Source organism: Lytechinus pictus, chromosome 4, assembly GCF_037042905.1.
Source record: "Lytechinus pictus isolate F3 Inbred chromosome 4, Lp3.0, whole genome shotgun sequence".
Lineage (NCBI taxonomy): Eukaryota > Metazoa > Echinodermata > Echinoidea > Temnopleuroida > Toxopneustidae > Lytechinus > Lytechinus pictus.
In genome coordinates, this window is record NC_087248.1 from 10,481,739 (window position 1) to 10,493,605 (window position 11,867).

Sequence of the window (11,867 nt, forward strand, 5' to 3'; positions counted from 1 at the left end):
CATACGTTTGCGCGCGCAATTTTTTGAAATGCTTAAAATGACCTAAAACGTACTCTGTTTTGGTCAAAAAGTGATTTTTAGCATTTTAAAATTTTGACGCGCGCGTACGCGCGCGTCGTGACCTTCAGGTGACCTTTGATGACATGACCTGATGACCCTTGATCTGAAGTTTATGTCATGTGAATTTGATTTATTTTTGATAATTGATAATGGAGATATGATTGATAATGTGATTTTACAAAATGGCGTCTAGATGACGTCATGATGACGTCATGACATTAAGATTCTTGCAGAATTGAGGTCTTATTGATGTTGATATGTGGTGATATTTTGATGATTATTGAATATGAACTTTCTGAGATTTGCTGTCCACAAGAAATGGAGGAAATAAAAATAAGAAATAAATAAATAAATAAAGAAAGAAAATTCGGACAAACATAAGAGGTGATCTGTCATAGACAGACCACCTAATAATAATAAATGAATAAATAAATAATGAGTGTGATGATTGCAGTGCGATGAGAGTTGGAAATGACAGCCTTCTTTACTCATATATTTATAACGAGAACAATTTTGTGAGAATGCTAAAAAACAAAGTATATATGACCTTTCCCCCACCCCCCCCCCCCTACCCCAAAAAAATCTCCCCCAAACCGTGCACATTTGCAGGCAGAAAAAAGCCTTGACACAAGAATACTACCATACCGGCCTGCAGAAGAGCCGATCGATAGCTCATGAATATTCATAAAACAATAGCGAATGGGCGAGTAGCGTTGGGTGAGAGACATCGTACCGCTCTGTCATTGGTCAATTCTGAGCTGAATGCCTTCGCACACTCGCCTTTGCTCTGCCCGTAGAAGTACGTGTATTGCTACACACAATCTTTATATCACACGTGTCTATAGGGGAAATTTTGATTCAGATCGCGGCAATATCCGAAATCAACTCTTCAAAATAATGATGCAAAAATGCCATTTTACTCAAAAAATGTCTATGTAAACCACTATTCATTATATAACAAAATCAATTGTGAATTCCTTGCCAATATAACAACATAAAAAACACAGAATATAGTGTTGATTTTCTGGCTGTAAAATTGGTTAAACAAAAAAAAGTTAGTTGGGCAACTATAGCTGCCAGTGGCACTAGAGGGCTATGGGCAACTATAGCTGCCAATGGCTCTTAAAGAGTTAAACTCTGAATCCCTGATTAAAATGTGACCTTGCCCTAAAATTATTTAAAAACTTAAGGCTAATATCAGCAACATCAACATCATAATATCATCCTCCTCCTCATCGTCATCATCCCCATCATATCACCGTCATCATCATCACCATGGTCATTATCATCATCATCATCACTATCACCATCACCTACATGCTCATCATCACTATCACTGTATAACATTCATCATATCGCCATCAAGAAAAATAATGTGTCAAACTCACAAAGTAAAAGTGAAGACTGAATATTTCATATCCAGATAATTGAATCATGCTAACAACAAAAAGGGGGGTTGAAGGGGGGGGGGCTTTTTTTTAAGGATGGCGGCTTTTGGCGTGGGGAAGAGGCTTTGGGGGTTTGTTTGTATTTATTTCCATATAAAAATAATAAAATATATACATGTTCAAATTCAACAAATCGTATATATCATATAAAACATGGAGGATGGCCCATTTCAGCGGCATTAACAAAATATCACTGTTGTTCCATGGGGTTAAATCAAAGAAATTTAATTTCTGTCTTGGCCAGGAATGAACCCATTTCAAATATAGACAAGTACCTCCCTTTTTCCTCTCATTCCACAACCATATCAGACTACATGTATGATTTTTTTTTTCAATTTCACTGATGCTTTACAATATATCTCCTATGGATGATCATTGTTGTACTTGTATCACGTGTCAACTCATGAAAATATGCAAACCAAAATTTATTCAATTGAGCCATTTACAGCTTCTGATAATATTCTAGTGCAAAAAAGTCTGTAATTATGCACCCATCAGTCCTGGGACTTGAGCTGTAAGGATTAGATGTGAAGGTATTAGACTGGGATAAAAGTCAGTTTGAATAAAATATGAGAATGCAATTTTTATCACGAAGTGTAGCAATACGGCTGATTCAATTGTTCCCGTTTTACCTCAGAAATGTGGTTTCGAAGCCGTATATTTCAACCACAGTCGAGTGAAAGTGATCTTTACTCATTCGTAAAATTAAGTCTGTTAATTTGAGACGCTGATAAAATGTGCATTTCAAAAGGAGGTTCTCTATAGCAACAGTCAGTGATCTCGACCATCATTCTTCTTAACTACCTTGCGTACCGTTATTGATCAGTGTAACATATTCACGGGTCAAGCGTTTTACGAATCATCCTAATCCCCGGTTGGTCTCAGATGCGAATTTCAGAAAAAATATTAAGAAAGTTTACAAGACCATCTGCATTTTAACATGTTCAATTATTAAAAATTGATTACATTTTTAAAAAGGAAAGAAAGTATGCCAACAGGTATACATTAGCTACTTCTTTTTTTTTATCGTTTTCTAAAATTTGAATTCTGGGGTAAATTTCTCCTTTTCAATCTTGTTATAATATAAAGGGTGGCTTCATTAGTTGTTTTAATTTATAAAGCTAGGAATAAGGATGTTAAAAGAAAAATGGATAGTTGTCAATCTAATTAAAAAAGCATTGATGTAATTCAAGTTGAAGTGACAATTAAAATAATAGTCATGTTCACACGCAACCATCATGGTTAATTCGCGAGGATTGATATGAATTTATACCCTGATGGCTACTTCAAGAGTCAGGTTCACACAGAGTGCTTATAATTTCCTCCAAGATAGTGAGAGGCTCAATGACCGGAAGTACCAGTTATAGGTAGCACACACATTTCACTTCCCCGTATACTGTGCGGCAAAATTACATGCGATGGAAGCCACCCCAGCACTGGGTGCCCACCTGCCCAGTAAGCTCCCACAAGGGGGTGCGTGCTGCATGACGCGGAAGTTTAACTTTCACGAGAGCTCACTCTTGAGAATCTTGAGAATCGTGTTCACATACACAACATGAGATATGGAGACCACCCACCCCTCAGAATTTTGAGTCTTAAACCTAGATCTGTTGAGGTTATTAACCTCAACTAATTCTCAAGGACATAAAACCCGAGTGTGTCCTCACAAGTCCTAACTCCAAGTTAAGACCAAGCTACAGTTGAAGACTAAGGGTGTGTTTATGCTTCCATTGCGAGGACAGAATCAGCGTTTTCAAACGTCGATCCAAAACGCTGATCGTAAACGTGGTTCTGGGAGTGCTGTTTATGCTTAACTTTTCAGAGGCAAAATCAAGATCCCCAGCTGGCTTCGCATTCGTTGAGCAGGAAAGCGAGGTCAAATTGGGCGCGCCTTTTTTCGAAAGTATTTTTTTCCGAGTGTTGTTATGGGGAAGGTACGTCGACTGTTATATAAACATCGAACAATTTCCGATATTTTAGTCATTGCATGGAGCTTCTTGATATAGCCATATAATTTCCACCATGGTGAGGATAATAGTAAGAAAAAATAAAGAATATTAAGTACACAAAATAATAAAACATCTATTTGTTTATGCTACTGGGGCATCTGGCGATGTCTCCTCATTATAACTCATGTTCCAGGTTTTTTTTTGGGTAAATCCTTCAACATTCATCGTGATGACAAATTGGAAGAGTAATACTAGTGATACTACTTAAATCAATTATCACACATGCAAATGTAACAAGGGAGATGAGAGGTTATTCCGTGGAGGTAACATGCGACCATGGAGCAATGCGACTGTATTAGCCCGCGGATTTTCATCTCACCGGAAGCATGTACCAAATGACGTCATTTAAACACGTTTACGATCGTGGTTCTGTTTTTACTTCCCCAGAAAGCCTGATTCTGGTCAAACGACGTTTACAAACGCACCTTTTGGTGAGTTTACAATCGGCGTTTTGAAACAGCGTTTAAATGAAAGTAAGCATGGACGCAACCGTGTTTTGGACTAATCACATTTGGAAACGCTGATTCTGGCCTGAAAAGTGGAAGCATAAACACGGCCTAAATTCTCAAAGTTAACTTGAAATTCTGGCTTCTCGTGTGAACATACATGTAGCTAATGTTTTGTGGACAGCCTAAGTGGACTTTATGATCATATTTAATGATTCAAGCTGCATTAAAAGCAGATGATAGAATTTTTCTCAAGGGTGCTAGTTTGTCATTAACAATCTTGAGTTATTTTTAGGTTTCATCAGGCAGTCATCATGGGATGAAGGGTTCCGGGATGGATAAATCGGCAGACAATCAGCATCAGTGATAGAAGGAGAAGGTTATCCGTAATGCAATATGTATGTAGGAATACAGTTACTAAAATACATCTTATCTGTAATTATCTGCTTAATATAAACTCAAATTTCTTGGGACTACAGAAAGCCGTTTGAATTCTGAAAATCGTAATTCGATATAAATAACCTCATCCAGAAAAAAATGAAACTGATCCAGTGTGACAGGTACGTTCACCTGTACAGGCTTATTTGCATGATCTTTTTTAAATATTTAGAGGTCAAGTCCATCCCACAAAAATGTTGATTTGAATAAATAGAGAAAAATCAAACAAGCAGCATGCTGAAAGTTTCATCAAAATCAGATGTAAAATTAGTTATTACATTTTATTGTTTTAGCTTCTTTAAAACAGTGATATGCACAACTCAGTGACATGCAAATTATGACACAGTCGATGATGTCCCTCACTCACTATTTCTTTTGTTTTTTATTGTTTGAATTATACAATATTTCATTATTTACAGATTTGACAATAAGGACCAACTTGATTGAACCATATAGTATTAAACAATGCTAATTCCACATGTTCGGGGAGGAATTAATTGTTTTACAGGGCAACAGGTGGAAAATTAGAATATTTCACATTTCATAAAAAAAAAATACAAAAGAAATAGTGAGTGATGTCATCAGTCTCCTCATTTGCATAACGACAAGGATGTGAATATAACTGTGAATATTTGTGAAATTAGGCGAAATATCAAAATGTCATAACTTTCTTATTTTACATCCAATCTCAATGAAATTTTCAGTATTATGCTTGTAGGATTTGTTGCTTTTTGGTTGAGTCAACTTTCTTGGGGGTGGACTTGTCCTTTAATGAATATTTGTAGAAATTGAACTGTTTTGCATAAATGTTGTAGCAAATTTAAAGTGTACATAGCTCAGGATAAATGTTATTTTGACCTTTCTCATAAAAGTACAAAATAAGTGGGCATGACCTTACCTTTAAGTGTAGCCTTCTTCAAGACCTTCATGGCATATTTTGTTCCTTTATCTTGACCTGTTGTTTTTCTCACCAAGAACACCTGTGCAGATAAAAAAATAATAAATTGAAGTTCAGAAATTTGTATAATACAGAGCTATGGTTTCAATTTCCTAAACTTTTTGTTTGTTTGACTCTCTCGAAACAATATCATTTTTTTATTCAAGGCTGCATTATATCTCTGCTCACTATTAATTCATTCAATTACGAGTGCTTGTATCGAATGTTGCTTTTTCACTGAGAGAATTATAACAATAAATGTCTTCTGATATCATGATATCAATCATGAACTGTTAAAGTTATGAAATTTAAAAAGTTATCCCAACTGCCCATCAGAGTGAACTTTTTGTTTGTTTCATTTTCTCAAAACAAATATCATCATTTGTCGTCAAATGCTGCTTGAAATCTCTGCTCAGTCATTACAGGATTTTGCATCAGATGTTTTGTTGCTGAACAAGAAAATATGTATCAAAATTTGATGTATGTACATGTAGGTGTATAGGCCTACGTGAACAAGTAGGCCTATACACTGTATGTTAAAAATAAGCACAGAGAGACACAGGAAGAGCAGCTCATCATAGACGGATGTGAGCGTACATATGTACATGTCTATATGACTAGCCGATATAACCCAGCAGGCACATGAAAGAAGTGGGATCAATAATGAGGGAGAATTTCTGGCTGCAGCACTTGTCATCAATTGATGTCGTCTGACAGGGTATTTAAATGAACATTGGTAGGAGGAACGCTTGAAGGGTGAACCCTCCTTAGGGTGAAGAAGGCTGCAAGGCATGTAGGAGGATGGGGGTGGAGAAGAGATAACTTTTAAAAGGGGGGGTCTCCACGAGCCCAGGGTTGTTCAGAGATCCATGCCCCCTCCTTGGCTCCGTAACACAAAGCATAACAATTGATCACAGGCTTGATTTGTACGATTGATTGTACATTGTAGTCAATGCAATCAATCGTAAAAATTTGTTCTATGATCATCGCTAAGCTTTGTGTTATGGGCTCCTGGAGATCTTGGGATCACTTTTGATGAACACAGGTAGGAGGAACTTTTGAAGGCTGAACCCTAGTAGGGTGAAGAAGGCTGTACCGCATGCAGGAGGATAGGGCAGAGAAGAGAAACTTTAATGAAAGGGGGTTCCCCACCATCCCAGGTTTGCTCTGAGATCCAGGCCCTATTGAAACAATCTTCCTAAAATATCTTGAGATTCAAGAAACTGAGCTACATGAACATTGGAAGAAACGCTTTATAGGATGGCCCCCTCTTTATAGGGTGAAGAACGCTGTAAGGCATGTAGGAGGATGGGGCGGAGAAGAGATAAATTTAATGAAAAGGAGGGTTTTCCACCAGCCCAGTGTTGTTCAGAGATCCATGCCCACTCCTGGAGATCTTGGGATCATTTAATGAACACAGGTAGGAAGAACCTTTGAAGGGTGAACCCTTCTTAGGGTGAAGAAGGCTGTATGGCATGCAGGAGGATAGGGCAGAGAAGAGAAAATTTAGTTAAAAGGGGTTCCTCACCAGCCAAGGTTTGCTCTGAGATCCAGGCCCTATTGAAACAACCTTCCTAAAAGATCTTGAGATTCAAGAAACTGAGCTACATGAACATTGGAAGAAACGCTTTAAAGGATGAATCCCTCTTTATAGGGTGAAGAACGCTGTAAGGCATGTAGGAGGATGGGGCGGAGAAGAGATGAATTTAATGAAAAGGAGGGTTTTCCACCAGCCCAGTGTTGTTCAGAGATCCATGCCCACTCCTGGAGATCTTGGGATCATTTAATAAACACAGGTAGGAGGAACTTTTGAAGGGTGAACCCTTCTTAGGGTGAAGGAGGCTGTAAGGCATGCAGGGGGTAAGGCTAAGAAACTTAATGAAAAAGGGGTTCTCTACCAGCTCAGTGTTGCTCAGAGATTCTATAAACCACTCTTCATCATTTAATGAACATTGGCAAGAGGAACGCTTGAAAAGTGAACCCTCCTTTAGGGTGGAGAAGGTTATAAGGCATGCAAGTGATTGGGGCTGAGGAGAGACTTTATAAAAAGGGGGATTTTTGCTTGAGGATGGAATGTGACTGAGCTTAGGAGCATGTGCATCTCAATATTTCAATACTGTGTATTGTATGACTTAATTAAATTTGCCAAGATACATGAAATATTTGCGAGTGCATCTTCACCTAAGTGTGTCCTGTTATTTTAAACAAGTGGAATGCCTCTGGCAGTCTCGCCTGCATTACGTGATATAGCAGCACTGCTGACTTTGAAAACAACTCTTGAATAATTATTCACAAAAGAAAACACTCATACTAAGTCCATTGACCCAAAATGGCCTTTGACCATGATCATGTGACCTACAAGGTGTGCAAACTAATTATTCATACTTGATTACCCTTGTGTCTATGTTTCATGAACTAGATCCATAAACTTTATATTAAAGTTATGATGCCAATTCCACAAATACCCTCAACATTACCAAAGTTTGTTGACCCTAAATGAACTTTGACCTTGGTCATGTGACCTAAAACTCACACAGGATGTTCAGGGATACTTGATTGCTCTTATGTCTAAGTTTCAGGAACAAGATCCATAAACATTCGAAGTTATGATTGTAATTCAACAAATACCCCCAACTTGTCCAAAGTTCATTGACCCTAAATGACCTTTGACCTTGGTCATGTGTTGCAGAGACCAATCATGTTTTGGTCCTGTTCATGTATCTTACCAGGTCACATCATACTCAATTTTCTATTAAAAAAACCATTTTATTGAATTCATTTCACATGACAAAGAGAGGAAGCTGTCTGCATGTGGCATTACAAAATAAAATCTTTTAAATCCAAAATTTTGTTTATTCTTTGTGAAGGTTTGGTACATTTTCATCCAACCTTCATCAATATTTTTGTCATTCTACTATAATTATTATCATTACTATTTATTCATTCATCAATATATGCACCTTATTTTGTCTTTTCACCTTCTTTTTAAAACTAATTTATTCAGCTTTGTTTTTCTTTGTCAAAATTATAATTATTGGGGAAGGACCTCTTCTTAAAGTCAAGTTGTCATCAGGATGAACTCCTTTAAAAAGGAAAGATGAATGAACGGGAAGAGACAAAATGGGCAGAGGGGATGATGAATATGATGAAATATGACAAGTCAATTACAGGCTGAATTATTCATATGACTGTGATTGGGAGGTCGATCCACCCAGAATATCAAATGATGAATATCAGAACTAATCTCAGCTCTGCAACTCTAATTCTGTTTTTCATTTACAAGTGCATGTATAATTGTGTCCAGTTTCTGCCACACACAATGCAAATACAGTATTGTCGTTTAGTTTGTAGGAAACGTGAAATGTCTCTAGCACAAGGGTAGGAAATAACCATTTTTAGGGGCTATATTTTTTTTCATTGGGGCAATTGATCAGGAACTGGTTAATAATACTAAATCATGCATGTACTTTAATCAAATTTTCAAGATAAAAAGTTAAAATAACTGATTATTCTTGTTTGTCTACAGAAATTCTTAATCATCTTCAATTCATGCACATTGATGTATAATGGATGAAAAATATAAAAACAAATAATAAATGACTCACAATTGGTGAAACTGAAAAGCCAAACAGATTCTTATATGGATTTGAATACAATGCCACTTAATTTTCTATTCAATGCTTTATTGTCAAATGATTAGGATATTCCTGTTTTAATTTTCAAAGAATTTTATATAAAGTGCAGCCATGTATTCAAGGCAAGGCAGAGTCTGACTTTCCTAATACAGCCGATGCGGGGAAGTACATGTATACTCATTTCCTACGTATGCTAAAATCCATTTGAAGGAGATGCACTCTGTCCATTGATCATCCGTCCACATTTTTTATGGGGGAATGTACTTTATTCAACCACTTCCTCCATCTTGGCAAGAAGGAGGATTGGATTTCTCGACAAAATTAGAAACTTGGAGTGCATCAGTGAAAGTCACTTCTTTTTTTATTTCCGGATGTGCCACAATGGACTTGGGCCATCCACCTTCGTTTCTCCACAAATATATGCCAGGTTGGGAATTAATTATTTAAATGCCTATTGTCTATTTTGTTTCATACTTTGAATTAAAAAATGGTCAACCAACAGAATATACATGTATGTGTGTATGAAAAATAAAAGGGAAATCCAAACTTTACTGATTTGATTAATCTAATTAATGATACTGAAACTTATATTAATTAAAAGATACCTGAATAAGGTTTGACCGAGCACCAGTGAACACCATTGTTTTGAAAATATTGTTTAAAAAATGCACTCGGTGGTAATACTCATCACAATGAGCATGTACACAAAAAAAAATGAAAGGAATCAAATTATTTAAAAGCACCGCCATGCTTTAGGAGTCATCCACTGAAATGCGTGCATCAAAGGTCCTTTCCACATGTGAATTTTGAATCATCATTGTAATAATGATTGCAATTCGTCTTCAGAATCATCGGACCTTTCACACGCTCATTCGAAAACTGTGATTTGAGTGAAACTTAAAATGGAATTCACCTCCAGAGTAGAATTTGAATTCCTGATTTTTTAGCGTTCGTGATTCTGGTTTGGTGTCACACGTGCTAAAAATTTGTCACTAGCCCTATTTTTCACTGGAATCATCATTCAAATTACGATTTTTTTTTTTACCGTGTAAAAGGGCGGTCTGTCAACTACTGGCCGTGAACCCTTTATGATTGACTTTATTACCACAATTAAGATAATCATTATGGTGGTCTCCTCTATTTCACAGGCATATAAAAATGACTAGATTTTGATGTTTTATATCACATTTATTTATTTTACTTCCAAGTGTTGTTACTGCAATGTAATATACTTTGTAAGCATTGCTGACCTGTATTTTGTTGGAACACAGAATTAAGCGAAGCCAAACAAATAATTATTGTCATTTTTACTTACCTTTCCGAATGATCCTTGACCTAATACCTTGAGTAATTCAAAGCAGCTTGGATCAGCTTTCTCCAAGCCTTCGGCGGCCATGCTCGTTAGTTCTATCTCTCTCATCTCCTGATCCTCCTATGAAAAAAAATATATGAATAAATGCACGTCAGCAGGTATGATAAAACATCAAGACGATGGGCAATTTCATCCTCAAAACAGCCAAAATCGCACCTAAAATCCATAAATGGAATGGTTTGAGGCAACCATCCCTCCTAGAGTCACCCCATGATTTGTCACAAATGATATTGAAGAAAATACGATAGAATGGTGAACCACATAATTGCTTGTACCCCCCCAAAAAAAAGTACACTTTTCCAATGAAACAAATACCCCCTAAATTCAGCAATTACAGTACCCCAAATGTGCAAAAACAGCCAATAGAAAATTACATTATTTCATGGTTCCTGACCAAAACAAAATGTCTCTGTGTTTTCTTTTTAATATAAAATCTGTTTCCCAAGCACAGAACGGGCTAAAAATTTCAGTATGAAATAGATAGCTTTCTGATACCCAGTCACTAAATTTGTACAATACTACAACATAACGAGCCTTAAATACAAACATTGCAGGGAAGGCACTTTATGTCTAAGAATTTATAATTTTCACAAAGAAATTGCCATTGAAAAATAATTCAAATGTTGACTTTTTATCATAATGCATGCACGTTTTTTTAATATGACACATACATGTACAGCTGACAGATTTTGAGTCATTAAATTTGGTAACTCTTTAATTGATGAGAGAGTCATATGCACTACATGAATACACACCGAAGTGGTGGTACATGTATGGGACTACATAATAGGCCTACATGTACAAATGATTGACCTAGACATTTTAAACATTTCTGTGGTTCATGAATGTGAGGGCGTCCAAAGTGCACACATTGTGCTGGAACCGTTTCTTTCAAAGAACATCTATAGACTAAATTTAACAGCCAACAATTAATGTTTTCACCTTTTCCACAACGTGTCCCTGTAAATAATATCAGCCATTCCAATGCCAATATGTGAACAACAACAACCTTGTAAAGCTCTAGACTGCACACACCAAACAGACATATTTTTACTTACTGTATACATGGCTTATCCAATTTCAAGTACATGTACATCCACCATTGATAATAAACTCTCTAATGGCATTTACATGCATCTATGTCACAATAGAGTTAAGTTGTACAGCTCTGGCAGTATTTGCTCTTGAGAATATTCCGGAGAGAGTGTAAGTAAGGAGAGAGTAGGATGTAATTCATAATTCCAGGAAACTAGAAATATTTACGACTGAACCAAGGAGTGAGTCAGTGTAGGGTATGAAGGTATTTCCCCTCTGACATTCAACAACATTTCTAGTTCAATCTTTCGAAGACATCTCCTGACTAAAACTCTGTGTCAACAAGGATTTTGTTGTTTACAAGGAAGAATTTAATCAGTTTTCCAATGATTTTCATGGATTATGTGAGTGAGATTTTTTTTTTAAATCAAATGACCCTTCTTTCTTATATTTCTATTTAACTATACTTCAAGTCTTCCTCTTTCTG

At 36.5% G+C, this 11,867-nt stretch overlaps 1 protein-coding gene across 1 annotated transcript; it reads right to left on the reverse strand.

Moving 5' to 3' along the window:
• Positions 1-1,840: 1,840 nt before the first annotated feature.
• LOC129258456 (ribosomal protein S6 kinase alpha-2-like) lies at positions 1,841-11,544 on the reverse strand. Its single transcript, XM_064098911.1, has 3 exons — positions 11,404-11,544; positions 10,289-10,405; positions 1,841-5,381 (listed from the first exon to the last, which is right to left on the reverse strand). The coding sequence occupies exons 1-3, from the start codon at positions 11,410-11,412 to the stop codon at positions 5,265-5,267; spliced, it is 243 nt and encodes an 80-aa protein (XP_063954981.1). The 5' UTR covers positions 11,413-11,544; the 3' UTR covers positions 1,841-5,264.
• Between the last annotated feature and the right edge of the window lie 323 nt (positions 11,545-11,867).

Coding starts and splice junctions, on each gene's coding strand:
- LOC129258456 (XM_064098911.1), bottom strand. Junction 5,382..10,288: donor GTCAAGGATCATTCGGAAAG/GTAAGTAAAAAT, acceptor TTATCTGCACAG/GTGTTCTTGGTGAGAAAAAC.